Source organism: Gymnogyps californianus, chromosome 1 (genome assembly GCF_018139145.2).
Source record: "Gymnogyps californianus isolate 813 chromosome 1, ASM1813914v2, whole genome shotgun sequence".
In the NCBI taxonomy this organism is placed as follows: domain Eukaryota; kingdom Metazoa; phylum Chordata; class Aves; order Accipitriformes; family Cathartidae; genus Gymnogyps; species Gymnogyps californianus.
This window is the reverse complement of record NC_059471.1, coordinates 19,312,177-19,329,717: the sequence shown is the minus strand read 5'-3', so window position 1 is coordinate 19,329,717 and position 17,541 is coordinate 19,312,177. Positions and strand designations below refer to the sequence as shown.

Sequence of the window (17,541 nt, the reverse complement as noted above, 5' to 3'; positions counted from 1 at the left end):
AACATTGTTACGACTGAACAAAGCAACCTACAATTTACCAATTGTGGCCCAATGAGTTGTCAGTGACATTTTCCAAAGTCTAAATTCCTTTTTTAAAAACAGAATTCCTTGAAAACATTCAGTTTAAAAAAACCTTAATGCAAATGGAAGTTCAAACCTAAATAAATCCTGCTAGACAACTAAATATTCCCAAATAATTGTGTCCTGAGCAACTTTGACACCTACAACATACACTAAAAAAAATCCTAATTTTATAGTTTGAGTTTCTCTTAATATCAAAAATACCCCAAAACCCCCATACTCCAGGAACATTTGAAACCTACGAGTTAAGAATTACACTTAATCACCACTCCAAACCAGATGCACGAGCACTCAAATTAAGCTTCTCACAGTCTATTACAGTTCCCCAGTACCAAATATTTCCACAAAAGAATTAAGAACTTGCTTGAATAAAGTCTGCCGTCAGAACTGAATGCACCAAAACAATGTGTCTCAATTTTAAAGGTTCTCTTAATGATCCTCACAATAATGCACAGTACCCGACACTACTTGTGAAGATTCCTGGTACTGCAAACTGCTCCTCCTCCCCAAATCAAACCAGAACATACAACTTTCTACCCATATCCTTCTCATTCTCAAATACATATCTAAACACAAAATACAACAATATCCGAACAAATAAGAGTACAGTCTGTAATGAGAGTTAAGTACAGATTTATCATTTGACCTCTCAAAATTCCACGTTCATTTCATAATTCCATGTGCAGTGCATGTTATACTGGTTGAGTGGGAATGTCTCAAGTTCAAAGTTAATCTCATGCCTTTTTGTTTCTTCGAGAGACAGTATTCAACGTTTCTTCAAGTCTTTCCATGGCTTCTGGGTATGCCTATGTTTTTAGTATCTTGGAAACCTATCCTGTCCCTTTTGGTATAGCTGTGACAAAAGAATAACGCTTATGTTACGTTTTCAGTTACGCTGTTTACATATGCACGTTTCCAGATTTGCTGTTTGCACATTGCATATACACAAGAACAGCCATCCCCAAAAGCATCAGAACTGAATGTCCAAAGAGAAAATACAAACATACATAATGTAACATTGAAGAACTTAAAAACATTCAGCACTGCACTTCCTTTTCTCTTGGATCTCTGGTTTGTTAAAAATGGAAAGAGATGAAGAAAGAACCCAAAGCAATGTGGAGCACTGGGGCCACTCACATATTCAACTGTGAACTTCAAAATCAGACGAATTTCTTACTAGTAAAATAGTACTTTCATATTTCATAACACTATCTCTATAAACTCAGAGCAGTGTACCGAGCAAAAACCCGAAGAAAAAAAACCCAAATCCCCAGACTGCATATCCTCCCCGAAAATATTTAATATTTCAGAGTTATCCTATTATACTATAAATACTGTGATTAACATTTAAACCTTCCAGCCAGCATTAGCAATGGTTCAGAGCTAAGCTGGCTCTATAATATGTAAAAGACCTCAGCATCAGATTTCTTGATTTGGAATTATTTTTAACCACAAGAATTATTATCTTAATGGTCTTAAGAATAAATAAAAAACAAATGAAGTAAAGAAAATGAAAGCACAAAATTTAACACATGGAAGGATGAAAGTAACAATAAATTTTGAAATCCTATGCTGTACAGTGAAGGAGATTAGACATAGTACAGGTACACAGCCAACGCATAATCAGTTAAGAGTATTCTCACAGCAATGTCCAATCTGTATGCTCTGCACATTTTTGAATGTTTCAATTGCATACAAGCGAGCTTTTATATCTAAAAAAGAACATCACTTAAGGACCAGTAAGCCTGTGTGTCGGGCTTGCTATTAATATACTTGTGGTACACCCATTAGAAAGAAATAGAAATTATTAACATAAAGTTTAATTTCAATGATATTTTCATTAATAACAAATAGGTATTGCTATTACAGCAACATTAACAAAAGCCAGTAGTATAAGGTCCCTTCCGGCTAGTTTGCCCTCGCTGGCATTAATTTCATTTTTAGAAGTCTTTGTTACTTAACACTTATAATGAGAAGTAAAACCATGTTATTCATAACAGGATAAATTTAAGGAGTATTGTTTATCAAATATGTTTATTTGATTTTAATTTATAGGTAAAGAAGTAATTACCTGCTTGTATTCACCAACGCAGTTCTGACAGCAGAATCTTTTCTGCTGACCATCAATAGTAAGAATATTGTTTCCAGCTCCTTTACTGGGCAAATACTCCCCACAATGCTCACAGCAATTCATTATTAAACCATTTGCCATCCTGTATCTATTGAAGCAATGGTCACTGCACAGCTTATGAGTCATATTTTTAAAGCTAACTTCATGACGAATCTAAAAAAAAAAAAAAAAAAGTATTATATCACCATACAAGCACAAAGTTGCCTGAAACTACTAGACAAGCCAAGAGTCTTAGATTCGAGTACAATAACTAAAAACAGATTATACTAGCTCACTATTTAAGAACAGAGATGCTTGAAGTGACTATGAAATACAGAAACAGAAATTGGTGTTTCTGTTGTCTCCAAAGTTCTGGGAAAAAATCTTGGGCCCATTTGCTCTTGTAGCCTAGAAGCAAAGATCACAGGGAAGGATGTAATAATTGTATATCAGAGCAGAAGGTCAATTTATGTGATTTTATAAAATACTCAATTTGCAGGCTAACAGCATGGCATATAAAGACTGGCCAGACACATATGCTGTGTAAAATGGTAGTCTGAACTATGGTGGGCCCAGCAATGGCATCAAGAGTAAATTAATACATTCCTGAGAATTTAAAATTACATATATTCTACATATCTCTAAAAATATTTGCATAATCTTTCAAAACATACAGTTTAAAAAGTAAGTAATACAATAAAACTTGACTTTTTTCAACAGCAATTCTTCTATGTGGGAGATCTGAGTTATAATTACAAGATTCTACGGCTAATAAAATTGTTGACAGTAGCAACAAGATATCAGCAAAATGCACTTCAAGTTTCTGAAACAAAAATCAGATATTAACCTCTTTGAATTCCTTCTTCCTTCAGTTGCTCTTCATGAATATTAAGCCTGCATATCTTAATGTCTCACTGCATATGAAAATACTGAATCAGATTTTAAATTTCCTTATTTTCAGTTCTCTTATTTCAGAATATGTTATTAATATTGTCATTATCGAGAAAGATAAGAGAAAAAAAAAGTCAACCAGACCTCAGTTAGTTTACCACAGATAGTGCATCTTGATTTATTCAAAACCCCTTTCGAGGGATTTTGTTTATCTTCATAGAAGGATAAACATGATGTGCTGCAAAACTCCTGGAAAGACTCACTTGAATCAACTTGAGCAACAATGGTACCTTTCATTGTTGTTATATCTCTGAAAAAGAGAAAAAGCCTCTAGTGTGCTTGTGTATAAATACATATAGATATGTAAACAAGAACACTTTACATCTTGTAGGATTCATTCTTCCTTTTAATGCTTACATTTCAAACCGGTTTTGTGGGTGTACAGTTGTTAGTCATATGTCAAAGACTAAGTTTAATAATATTTTTACAACTACTATAAGTACTGCAGGTACAATGTCTTTCCTGTGTAAAAAAATCTATTCTTTGTTTGGATTGGGGTTGTTTTTTTCCCATTACATTATTCTAGAACTAAAGGACATTAATGCATCATTAGGAACCAGTTGTGGCAAACTCAATCTTATACAAAAAATTCACACAGCAAATCTGAACTAGCCCTTTTGCAACTTTACACAAAAGCTATACTTAAGTTTCACATGAAAAATCCAGATTTATAGTAAAATGCAAGAAATGGTCTTTATTTGTATGTAACTCCACCATTTCCAGTATTAATCTCGGGATAGGATGAGAGGAAGAGAGAAGGTTGTTTTCTCATACTTACAAATACAACCAAAAAGCTTAAAATTCTACCACAAACTTGCCTAGTTTTATCATTTAAAATTTTAAAGAAGTTAATTCCATCATTACTTTAAAGTTCCAAAGCACCTGAACAGTTCATGCAGTTGCCTATGAAACTGCACCAATTTAATGCATTAAACCAGACAAGCAACCACCAATAAAATTAATCTGAAATAGAACAAACCTTCTTCTATCCAAACTGACTTCCAGTTTTTCACTGAAGTTAACTCTAGACTTCCTTGATCTTCAATTGTATGCTGCACACGCTGCAAACTTGGCAAAGTCGCTAACACCATGCTTGTCATTGCATCTTTTTAATCAGGTCTCCCAAACTTCTAAGGCAGTTTCACTCTTAATCCCAAACTATCACGTACCATAAATTAGAAGCAGTAAGGAGAAGAAATAAAAGCCTCGCCCTTTGCCATCTAAGCAAAAAACCTATTATTGACATATAGGAAATGCTATTGGGCAGAATAAATAAAAAACTGAGTGGGCATGTCTGAATCTCTATTGGCATCACAATGGATCACCAGTTGGAAAAGACATACCCCAGACACTTATACCTAGAAGCCCTAAAACTAGGAAGAGTGGAAAACATTGGAAAAATGCTGTATGCTTCCCTAGACAGATTCCCGTGAAAATAAACTTGTACTGCCCCTGGGTATTAACACTTGCAAGCCTCCCTTCTTCCACCAAAGGAAAGTCAGCAGATTTTGGCTTACCCTTTGGCAAGCTAGTAAGGATTTGTGTTGGGGACTGTTATCACTTCTGTTCTGCAAAAGCCAGAGCTCCTGCCTGGAGGAGCTTACAGTTTCTGGCTGGATTCCACCAGGACTTATAAACACTATTAACTTGTATCAAAGCACATATTAACTTGTATCAAAGGAGACAAGTGCTAAGTCAAAAAGAGGAACACAAGTCAATAAAAATTATAAACACTAAGGAGAATGCCAGATATTTCCTATACTTTCCTTCTTTTAATAATTCCTGTGCTATTTATGTAGTTACAAAGGTTCAGAAGAGCACTAGAAAAGTGGTTTACAATAATACATAAGAATTCTGACTTTTCAGATGGGGTTATACAATTTTTCTAAAAAGTTATTGTAGGCTTCACTTTTTCCACTTAAAGTAATCTACATATTTAAAGATAAATCTGAGCATTACCTCTGAAAGTCTGACCTATGACATATCAACTATTACCATCTATCCAACCTACATTCAAGATCTCCTGGATTTTGCTAGAGTTCCCTTATCCTTTCACTGAACTGCAATCTGACAATATTATGAACAGAACACAGAAGAAGTACAGAGCAAAGAGTACCTGGTTTGCTACCACCACGTAGCAAAAATCTGGCGGTAAAGCAAAAAAAATGCTGGATAAGATTGGGCTTCACAATGAAGCCATGCTACAGAGGAACAATTTCACGCATATATTACCTTCTACTTAACTGTGATTGAGTAAGCAACTGCATACTAGTGGAAGAGCAACGACCAACATTACCTCAAAAATTGTCAAAGGTGACTTCACAGAGGTTCTCTAGAAATCAAATACACTAAACAAATTATTTTAAGTAACCCCAAAAGCTAGAATAAGGTATTTTCCTCATAATTCAAAAATAAAGCCTTTTCATTTAGGGCAGTTTTGTATGTAGCCTCTTACAATACACAGGTAAGTATCTCCGAAGTTGCAAGAGAGCACAGATTTAGCTATGAGTTTTCAAGATTTCAGTCAGAAATAAAAAGACTAGTCTAATCTTCATCTTTATACATCATACAGCTAGCTAAATATGGTAGTCACCAGATTACTTCTAAAAAAAATACTGTATAAACACGTACAAGCCAACAGAAAGAGTACAGAGTGCTTTTAATTAGCTCTGTAGAGGCAAGGGTTGAGAGAATTTGAGCTTCTACATGTATTTTAAAAAAGCTAAAATATGTTAAATCTGCTAGGTTTTCAGTGTACCAAGGTATGAATATACAGGATATCAATACTTTCTATATTTTATTTTTATTGTCTCAAGGGGTGGTGGTGGGGGGGATACTCAGATCAGTAGCTCACATCTGAATACAAGCCATTAATCCACCACACTGCATACTGAGGTAAAACTTTTTCACTAGTTTAAATCTGCGTTGAGCAAAACATACATTAACACAGGCAGTCTTTACTGCAAGCTGCCTTTAGTGCAGCAAGAAGTCATCATTTAACCAGTGACACTGCAGAGTGTACTTGACTGAGACTTTATTGAAAAAATATGAAAAAGTGCAAGTATCTCAGTAATCAGTACACTGAAAGAAAAAGATAGTACAGCTATTTTGTACACCCAACACTACAATGGTACAATTATGGAAGACTTCTCTTTGGCAATTTTAAGTTTGGGAAAAAATGAAAAATTACAAGTCAAACCTAACCAATAATTTAGAATAAGCCACTTCTAGGTATGCTTGTCACTCCCTCTGCACTGCCCACTTAAGGTATCTTCAGCTTCAAAAGTTGCCATAGTTGTCCCTAACTATGTGGAAAGTCTAAGGCTTCTCCTCTCCCCACACTGCCAACAGTGGAAGAGGTCCCAAATTTCTTCCCGCTGCTTGCGAGTATCAGTTTCTCCTTTTAAAGCCTCTTGATTTTATATTTTCATCTATCAAAATTAATGCCTTCTATACAACACAAGGTCCACTTTTTTTCATAAAGGACTTTATATCTAAAGAATATATCTTGTCACAGAATATATTATAACTTGGACACCTTGTCTTTAAAAAAAAAAATAAAATCAGTAATTTTTAGTGTATTGACTTTCATAGAAACAATCTGCCATACTCCAAATTCAAAAGCTGGTAGACTTTTTATTTTGTTATCGCAGACACAGTGAATTCAACATTTTGAAACAACATTAAAGTGACACTGTATAAAGTACTTGTATAGTCAGATTTTATATCATGAATGGAGCAATTCTCATACATGCATGAGAATCTCAAATATTACTGGATTTAGCTGCTAATATGAAACAAAATAAAAAAACCTCTTACTTTCTGCACATAACACAAAGTTTCTTTGGAGTGGGTTTGTGTGAGAATGATGAGAGGCAGGTAGTAGAACAAAAAAGATGAGCTGATCCTTTTCGCTGATATGCAGTCTGTCCCTTTTGTAAAGGCTTTTTGCAGTTTGCACATGTGACTTTAACCTGTTTAGAAGGCTGCTGCTGGGCAGAAGGCTGGAAAATCTGTTTAGGAAGTGATGCTACAGGTGACAAGGAATCCACACCTGGTTGCTTCTGATTCCTAGGGAAGGAAGCTGACTGGGATATCCAAGAATCTTCAAGACAAAAAAACCAAACAAACATAAAAGTAAGTGAACAGACATGTACATATATATAGAATAATATTCACAGATATATGATCATAAAATCATCTTTCTGATGGAACTGACAATTAGCAGAAGAAAGACAACATCTTAGAGATTCAGGTTTAAAGTAAAATGCTGTTTGATGGTACCACTCTCCATTGTTACAAAGCTTCAGAACATTAACAAATTTCAGGATGGTCCCATCCTACGTCTAGGGACAAGCTTTGCAGACTTCAATTCACTTGCACTGGGTTTGCAAACTGGCAATTTTATCTTCAGACAAACAAAACTGCAATTACCAACTGCAATAAAAATTAAAAAAACCCAACAGACCACAGAGAACATGGAATTTCTAAACTACAGTTTGAGATATAAACTCTGCAAATTTATAAGAACATGAAATCTTAGATTTTCATTAGTTATTTTGTTCTAAAGCTTTAACAAGCATCATGTGTCTGGCCTCAGTGATAACCCTAGAACTGGGGTTCCCCATACTAGTTTCCTAGTCCAGCCTGCAGCCAGAGAACTATACTGCAGTTAGAGCAAAGCACAGTGGCTCCACTTCTGGGATCTGCATCTGTGTCAGTCATTCCTGTAAGAGTTCCTGTTTTTCTCAATAACCTTTTCAATGCAATGAATACCACTTAATGTGCAAATTGGCAAAGTCATGAGAGTTCCACGTCTTTCTCAGTGGAAACCAATGAACCTAGAAAATAATATTTCCTTAAGTTCTGGCAGTACACAAATCCATGCCCCTGTGTTCCAGACTCCACTAGTCTTCCATCTGTATTTTTGGACAATAGACTACTATGGAACAAAGTCATCTTTGCCCCATCTTTTGTAGCATAACATACTACATAGTAACTTACATAACAGGAGCTTAAGTAAAACTTTTTCTCCAACAGAAATACATCTAGAAAGATCACATGGTTCTGTTAAATTGCATGCTTCGTATCTTGGTTTGGAGCAGAACATACAGTTCTAGGGGGGAAAAAAAAAAATCCCCCAATAAAATGTAATTTCTAGGCTTTTCTCTGGAATTTAAGCTTTCATTTTAAATAATTATCATAAATAATTAGGAACATTGAGCTTCTAAAGAACACCAAGAATGACACATTACTTAAACATTAATTAAAACCTGAATAGGAACTTCTTTCCACTATAAAAAGAAATTTACAGACATTTTCAATAGTATGTGTCCGCTATCCCAAATACTGTCACAGCACTTGGGACTAACCTTTCAAGCTTTTTATTCCCAGCATCTAGAAGAGTACTTCACTGTTACTTACTGAATAGTAAACACCTGCATAAATATTACTGTATGGGGTAGTACTTGTGCTACTACTTTTAAGTAAACACAGCATTTACTGTAACTAAATAAAAATACTAAAGCCTTGAATGTCTTACTGCAGTAACTCAGTGTATTCCTGGAGTGTTATTACAAATATAAGAAAGATGATTTTAAATTCTATAACTTCAGATAACAAAAACCTTAACCTACAGACTTCAGCAACTGTCCGTACCTTATTCTTAAAGGACATTATCTTGGTCCATAACCATTCATTAAATAGAAGGCACTCTTTCCTCATACTATTTTCTCAAGCGCTCTCCTTCCCCAAGAGGGTTTTATTAACAACATATTCTGCTGCAGAGTTTTAAAATTAATTTTAGGGACAAAGTTCCAAGAACCCTTGTTACAGCAACAAACAACGTACATTCCTTAGCAAGTAGAAGATAATTTTCTGGTGTGACTTTGTAGCTGTGAAGGATGTCCTATTTCTCAGACACGTAAGACAAGCTGGAAATTTACCCATTGTAATGCTTGACGGTAAATAGAAGAGCTGGAACAAAGAGGTGAGGGGAAGAGGGAAAGGAAGCAGAATAAAACACATTCCTCCCTACACTATTAAAGCAGTTTACCTTTGAAGGCATGAGTATTCATATTGACAAACTAAGATATGCTACCACAGTGCTTAAGGTTAAAATTCACTTGAGTGCCCTCTTCAAATTTTTCTCTACTATTATGTCTGCTACCTCAGATATATTTATATTCTGGTAGCACCTTAATACCTCAAAATATTTCGAGATACTCCTCTTTTCTCAGAGGTTTCAAGTGGGAGCGTATTGTATCTCATATCAGGAATACATAGCATGTGCTTCTAACTCCAGTAGCGCTCAACTGCCACTCACAAAAACTTGAGTTTGCTAGGCTCATTTGGGTTTGAAACTTCTACCATGACTTCCTAGTACCTCATTAAGCCTATTTCAGTATTTCCTTAACATCTTAAGGCTTCAGATAGCCTCCCATAATTGACATTTTGTTGCATTTCTTCTTCCACAAACATACCACAACAACATACATCTAAAGATCTTCTCGCCTTCCTTCCTTTTGCTTGCACTTCTTCCACATCACACCTTCATAGACATTAATTTTTATATTGTGACTTTTCTTCTTCCACTTTATATTCTCTACAATGGATCTGTAAAATCTGTTTTTCATGTCCTTGAACTGAGAAGGTGTATCACACTTCCTGAGTTGATTCCTGATGAGCCAGGTTCCTATCTGCAATTCTTTAATGGCCAAGTTTATCAGACTGTACAGTTTCATGTTCAGTTTCTTCTTCCTGTAACAGCTGTTCAGGGTGTTCCCATTCTTTCTCACTCATTCCTGCTCTAAACTGCTATAAAATTATTCCTTACTCTCATTTGCACCAATACATTTATTTGTGGAGCCATCCTACAAAAATGGCTCAATGAAATGTCGTCTTTTAAAAAAGCTGAAAAAACTGTATCAGCACAACTTTGGGCAGAGGTGGGGAGGAAGACAGTAATAAAGTTTTACAGAGGTATGCAGCTCTTGAAACGTATTCAGCTACATCTGCATTGACCTGGTTCAGATCAGGGCAACTGCTCCCTCAATTTACTACGTTTTGGTTCTGTTTTTGGAGCAGTTTTGATGCACAAAAACTAGATTCCATTCAGAGAAACAAAATCTAAGTTCCAGTCCAAAAGCACCTGAAACTCATCTACATGGACTCCACCTACCTGGACCTCTCCAAGACCTTTGATATGATCCCCCACAACATTCTTGCTGCTAAATTGGAGACATATGGATTTGATGGATAAGGAATTGGCTGGATGGTTGCGACCAAAGAATTACAGTTAACGGCTCAATGTCCAAGTGGAAACCAGTAATGAGCTGTGACCCTCAAGGGTCTGTACTTGGACTGATACTATTTAGTATCTTCATCAACGACACAGTGGGATTAAGTGCACCCTGAGCAAGTTTACAGACAACATCAAGCTGAGTGGTGCAGTTGATAAGCTAGAAGGAAGGGATGCCATCCAGAGTGACCTTGATAGGCTTGAGGAACGGGCCCATGTGAACTTCATGAAGCTCAACAAGGCCAAGTGCAAGGTCTTTCACCTGGGTCAGGGCAATCCTCAGTATCAATACAAACTGGGGGATGAAGGGATTGAGAGCAGGGGGAGGGAAGGACTTGGGGGTACTGGTAGATGAAATAGGACATGAGCCGGCAATGTGTGCTTGCAGCCCAGAAAGCCAATTGTATCCTGGGCTGCATCAAAAGAAGCGTGGCCAGCAGGTTGAGGGAGGTGATTCTGCCCCTCTGCTCTGGTGAGACCCCACCTGGAGTACTGCGTCCAGCTCTGGGGTCCCCAGTACAAGACAGACATGGGCCTGTTAGAGCAGGTCCAGAGGAAGGCCACAAAAAGTGACAGAAGGCTGGAACACCTCCCCTGTGAAAAAAGGTAAAGAGAGTTATGGTTGTTCAGCCTGGAGAAGAGAAGGCTCTACGGAGACCTTATTGCAGCCTTTCAATATATAAAGGGGGCCTACAAGAAAGATTGAGACATACTTTTTACCAAGAGCTGTAGTAACAGGGCAAGGGGCAATGGTTTTAAATTGAAAGAGGGTAGATTTAGATTGGACATGAGGAATAAATTTTTTTACGATGAAGGTGAAAAGACACTGGAACAGGTTGCCCAGAGAAGTTGTGGATGCCCCACCACTGGAAGCATTCAAGGTCAAGCTGGCCAGGGCTTTGAGCAACCTGATCCAGTGAAAGATGCCCCTGCCCATGGCAGGGTGTTGGACTAGGTGATCTTTAAAGGTCCCTTCAACCCAAAACATTCTATCAAATGTACTCCAATACTTACTAGGGACATTAGGTTCTGAATTAATGTGCTGGACAGAAGTTTCTCCGCTAGGCACCTACTGCTTCCCATACAGTGGAGGTACTTAGCTGAGGCAAATAGAGTAACACTGATCCAGAAGAAATCTTCCAAACCACATATAGAATCATAGAATCATTTAGGTTGGAAAAGACCTTTAAGATCATCAAGTCCAACCATAAACCTAACACTGCCAAGTCCACCACTAAACCATGTCCCTAAGCACCACATCTACACATCTTTTAAGTATCTCCAGGGATGGCGACTCAACCACTTCCCTGGGCAGCCTCTTCCAATGCTTGACAACCCTTTCGGTGAAGAAATTTTTCCTAATACCCAATCTAAACCTCCCCTGGCGCAACTTGAGGCCATTTCTTCTTGTCCTACCGCTTGTTACTTGGGAGAAGAGACCGACCCCCACCTCGCTACAGCTCCTTTCAGGTAGTTGTAGAGAGTGATAAGGTCTCCCCTGAGCCTCCTTTTCTCCAGGCTAAACAACCCCAGTTCCCTCAGTGTCTCCTCACAGGACTTGCTCTCTAGACCCTTCACCAGCTTTGTTGCTCTTCTTTGGACACACTCCAGCACCTCAATCTCTTTCCTGTCATGAGGGGCCCAAAACTGAACACACTATTCGAGGTGCGGCCCCACCAGTGCCGAGTACAGGGGGACAATCACTTCGCTAGTCCTGCTGGCCGCACTATTTCTGATACAAATACATATAACGTATTTGCCAGAGCCTCACTACCAACAGTTTTGATCTACTATTTTTCTAACAACTTGTAGATGTCACACATTCTAATTCCTTTGTCACTAGGGAAAAAAAAAAGAAGTATCAGGAAACAATACATGTTTGCATCTTCAAGGCTTCAAATCCTCTACATAGGAAGCAAACATGAATAATAGGTCTTGTCCAAGACGCAATATAGAATGTCTTTAGGTAACGGCCTAGTTCTGAGATTGGCAAAACTGCTCTGTAAATTGATGTATTAAGTCCTTACGCAAAGTTTTGACATTCAACAAATGCTAACTAGCAAATCCCTAAAGAAAGTTGTGGTATCTGAAAAAAAGTTTTCTATCCAACTTCTTACATCCTATTTCTGAACTATAAGCAGTGTTTTTCAATCCATGATCTTCAAATTATATAAATCAAAGCATTTTTATCACCAGTAGGCTTAAATTAACTAAGCAGGAGTCTCCACGTCCATTGGAAATACTTTAGAAATCTGGAAATCAGAACAGACGGAACACCACTGATCCAGAAAAGATGACTCCATCCTTAGCAATCTTAGACTGGAATTGTGTAGAACGTATTAAATGTATTTAAGATCAAATGCTTCCTGTCATATTATCAAAGTTTCTAACAGGCAGGGTTAACTTCTACTGACAAGATTTTCTAGAAGAAAAGGAGGCAATTTCCAGGGAAAAAGAACAAAATTGAAACTTTTATCTTGCAAACCTTTCCTTCACATCTTTGTAAGTACAAAAACCTGTAAATGATCTGCACCTACCGTGTTTCAGGCTTTTTCTTGTATAAAAGCCATTTCCACTATAGCTGTCTTCCCTCTTTCCTCCTGTTTCTTCTTCTCCTCATGTTCTTTGTCATTTTTCTAATTCCTCTCGTCTGGTATTTTTCTCCTTCCCTTTTACCTGTGGCAGCCCTTCCCGCTTCCTTTTGAACCTACTGCTCTTTATTTCTCACATACAAAGACCATAGCCATAAAAAAAATCCTATATATGTACACCTTGAAAGACATCTCTCATATCCACTTGTAAACTTATTTTTTCCTGCCTTCCGAGTGAGTCTTTTTCACCAAGTCCCTAAAAGGACTCCCAGCCACTACTCCTGTCTCTCTGAACTCAATCTATTTCAATACTGCTATGGTCCCAGCCTATCAGACTTCATACTGGCAAAATTCTGATGCGTCTCTGTTAATCACACCAAAAATAAAAGTTCAGTAGTTTAAGGGAAAGCACATGCTGATCTTAAGATGCGCTTTCCCCAAGAGAAACAAAGGCACTACTTTAAGGTAACAAATGCTTTAAGTTCTCATCCACAACTACTTGACCATCTGTGATAACACAATAATCATACCCCATGTCTAAGGGATCAACCAGCAGTAGTGCGAATGCTGGTTTTAAAAGATTAGGAACTGAATTTCTAAATTATTCAGTGAGACATCCAGACTATAAAAACTTCCCAGCTTTCAACTTCAGGAGTCAAATTTTTAAATCAGTTTCAAGATTAACACAAAAAAACACAACCTAACATCCAACTTCAAGCTTAACTTCATACTGCCATTTCCATAATAAAATATGAAACGTATTAATACTTGTGCAAAAAATACACTTGGTAATACACAACCAAATTGAAGAACTGTGTTATTTAAATATTAATTGAAAAACAGGTTAAAAACAAAACATGTGTTTTAATCAGCATATGAGCAAGTTAAGAAATCGTGCATTAACAAGGGTCTACTGCACCTAGATTGTAATTGTTTTAAATTTTCCTTTTAAAATGACCCTAACTAGTCTGAAGTTAAACCTGTAGCGAAAGTGGTAATTTGGCTTTCCTCCCCCACTTCTAGCCTAACAAAGCAGCAGAGTACCAGTATATGTTGGAACTTAGAAGGTTTTAAATTGCTTATGTGAAAGCTTAAATTCTGTAGAACAGCAATTCCAGAAGACCATTCATGGCTGCTCCATTTGGCGTTTAGCAATACCCGTTTACTTGCTAAATCAGGAGACGATATACTGCTATTTACACAGAGATACAGAACAAAACCAGGCAATTCAAACTAATTAATATTGTATGATATAAATACATATTATCACAGGTGACTAAATAGCAATTCTAAAGCGTGTACAAGTTACTGCAGGAATATATGAGTCTACAAGTAACTTGGACCCTGTTTTGTTAAGCATTGTAAATACCAAGAATTGCTCAGTAAGCAATGAACTATGACAGCTAGCCACTTAAAACTTATGATCAGACTTTCAAATTGCGGTTTTTTGCACATCAAATTATATTCAGATGGCAAGATAACAGATCAGTAAAACAATACTTAAATAACTTTGATGCATTATACTAGTCATAGAACTCCACAAAAAGGTACAAACGCTACATAGATACGCTAACCTTTATTTGTGTCAATTAAAGGGGTACACTTAAGTCATAAGGAAAGCTTTGCTTTAGATACAAATACTTGTGTCTCAAAACATCTGAAGGTATCACTAACTGCTAAACTGGGATAGTTTACCTAGCTAACACATGACGTCATTAAGCATATTTTATTCCGAAGTCACAGATAAGGTTGTGATGGTGATGAAGGGAACCAAGATCTTCTATACGAATTAAGCTAAAAAACTAAGCAGAGCCACTGCCAAAAATATTTTAATCAAACATTCTATTATTTATTTTCAGCTTTTAAGGAAATGTTCAGAATTGTAACTTACCGGGATTATGATGAGTCACAGATTCTCCATTTTGAAATACATCTCCAGCCGCGTTCATTCTACCAGGATTGAAAGGTCCTACACCAGTCTTGGTCTGTGAAGTCAAAGATGGGGTGTATGTTTGCATATTAACACCAAAATTACTTGACTGCAGTCCGTTAGATACATCTCCCAAGTTGGCATTGTGCAGTGATGTTACATGTGTAATCATTAAGTTCATGTCACGCCCTTCGGCATTTTCTAAATGACCATCACTCACAGAGCTCATAGCACCTGTTTCTAATGTAGTAACATTAGCAATCTGAATTTCAGAGTCTGGTTCTGTGGTTATACCACTATTACCTATTCCTGAATTTACCTTACTTCTTGAAAAACTGGAAGCTGAGAATTCCATATCGTTGGTTCTATTTTTACACTCTGGAAGTCTTCGTTCATTAAAACCAGAAGCATTCTTCTCTTGTCCTTGATTTGTTTCAATGTCTTCTTCATCATCAATAATAATAGTTTCACTTATACTCCCCTTTTGAGAATTTAAGTCTTTTGGAGGAGGAAGCATTTTGCAATCATTCCCTTGAAGTTCTTCATTTTTTGATGATGTAAATGCAGTGTTCCTTTGATCTGCTATCAGTGACGTAGAATTTTGTGGAGGTTGTATAGGCTCAATAAAAACTACATCATCGTCATCTTCTACAGGCGAGTTTTGGAATTTATTAGGTCTAGAAACTAAAGAACTTGGTGGACCTCCAAACGTATTTCCTACATTTGCAAGACCTGCCGCCATGGTGGTATTCCCTAGTAGACCAGGAGTACGTTCAGACAGTTCTAATCCTCCCAGGGGACTCGTGTCCATTCCAGATCTGCTGTTTGAAGAAAAACATAAAGCAAGAAAAAACACACCCAACTTCAGAGTAAGATATAACTTTCCAATAACAGTTCTTAAAAATAACTACAGAATTAATAGTTCCAGCTTCTACTTTGTTTTCTTCCTGAGATCATGTAAGGAAAAAACAAAGTTTCTCTATTCTCTTCTTTGAATGTCTTAACATTCATTTACTTTCTAATCCCATACTAGCAAAAAAATACTGCCATCACCAACATTTCCCACACAATAGCTACACATCATTACGTTTAGCAACACATACATAGGAAATAGAATTTTTGATGGTATTTATTACATGATCCTGATTTCAGTCCCTTTCCCACCCACATATGCACACAATGATCCTGTAACACTGCTTTCGCTAGACTGCAAAGCAAGATCAAAAGTTAGACATGCAGAAAGAAAATCTGAATACCTATTAAATTTCATTCCTATTAGAAATGTTAGTTTCAATATCAATACATTTATACAATAAAAGACTGAAGCACATATCCAAGTGCCTAGCAAAAAAAAAAAAAAAAAAAAGGCAACATCATTTTGCATATTAACAGCTTTGAAATTCAACTGATTTTCCCCCAACCCCACACTGCCAAAGCTCCTTAGGTGGCCCCAATATAACTGGAACACTGAAGTAAGCAAAAGAGATATGGAACTGCTGCACATGATGAGAACAGATACATTATTGAGCAGTGGAAGGTGCACAGCAACATCTCACTTCTAGCCACTACCAGAGGCAGCTCATTTGAGGTCCTCACTTACTACCTCACGTTCCACTGCAGCTTTCAACAACTTTATCTCTTTTCTTTTTAACAGCAAGTGATGCTTCTTCAGGCTCCTTCCCAACAGCTACTTTGCCTGGGGGTTTCTGTTTGCTTTTAGTAATTGTTCAGCTTGGGGGATCTGTTGTTTATAATTGTCAATTCTATCATGGATTTTAGAAATTATAAAAAGCAACCTGGATATACAATGTCTGTACCTGTAATTCCAAACCGGTATATAATCAGCGCTAAAGGACCTAAGATCTAAAAAACAGCTGTACTAAAAATCAGTAAGTTAAATTGATCTTGATATACACCACAAGAAAAATACAGAGATAATTACATGATAATTTGGATATCTCTTGGAGTATACATTAATGTGTGACATCACCAAGCTTTTGTGAAAGGCTAGAAGTAGCCTTCTGTGCTTTTTTTAGAAATCATTTATAAAGGAAGGTAAATAGAGGAAGTAGAAATATCCTGCTCATCAATACTTACCCATCCAGAAATCCACTGCAATCTGTTTACCTTAATAAGTTGCTCCAAGAGCTTTTATTTTCTTTCCTGTGGGGAACCTGCTCTTCTTGTATCAACTTGCTGCCCTCCACAAAAGCAGTGTGTTCTGAAACAGGGTTAAAACAAACATTAGATATCCAAAACAGTTTCTTCATCTCAAACCTCTTCTACCAGTTATGTTCATTAAACTGACTTCCTTCTAAATTTACAGTTTAAGTTCAAATCTGACTTTTAGCACTATCATCCTACAACGTTAGAGAATGTCAGTCTATACAATCACTGCCATGAGTAAAGCAGCAACAGTACTGTTTATTTGAGATTTTCCACTCTGTCACATCACATTTCTAGAATCCTTTGTTTGATGCTTTACAGATAAATGGAAAAAATACAATGTTTGGTAAGAGACAGACAGACATAACTGCAATTAAGTAATCAAATACTAGAATTAAGAAGTATATCTGTA

The 17,541-nt window shown here is 36.8% G+C and overlaps 1 protein-coding gene across 2 annotated transcripts in view; it reads right to left on the bottom strand.

The window, feature by feature from the left end:
* ZMYM2 (zinc finger MYM-type containing 2) overlaps positions 1 to 17,179 on the bottom strand; it is a 71,652-nt gene extending 54,473 nt beyond the window's left edge. The window contains exons 1-5 of one of the 2 annotated variants that reach the window (XM_050909654.1): positions 17,091 to 17,179; positions 14,925 to 15,781; positions 6,962 to 7,247; positions 3,227 to 3,392; positions 2,153 to 2,365 (exon numbers count right to left, since the gene is read on the bottom strand). In XM_050909654.1, coding sequence (XP_050765611.1) covers positions 2,153 to 2,365; positions 3,227 to 3,392; positions 6,962 to 7,247; positions 14,925 to 15,774 — 1,515 coding nt within the window. In that variant the 5' untranslated portion in view covers positions 15,775 to 15,781; positions 17,091 to 17,179. Of the gene's footprint in view, positions 1 to 2,152; positions 2,366 to 3,226; positions 3,393 to 6,961; positions 7,248 to 14,924; positions 15,785 to 17,090 lie in introns of both variants that reach the window. The other variant, XM_050909577.1, reaches the window with a different exon arrangement.
* Between the last annotated feature and the right edge of the window lie 362 nt (positions 17,180 to 17,541).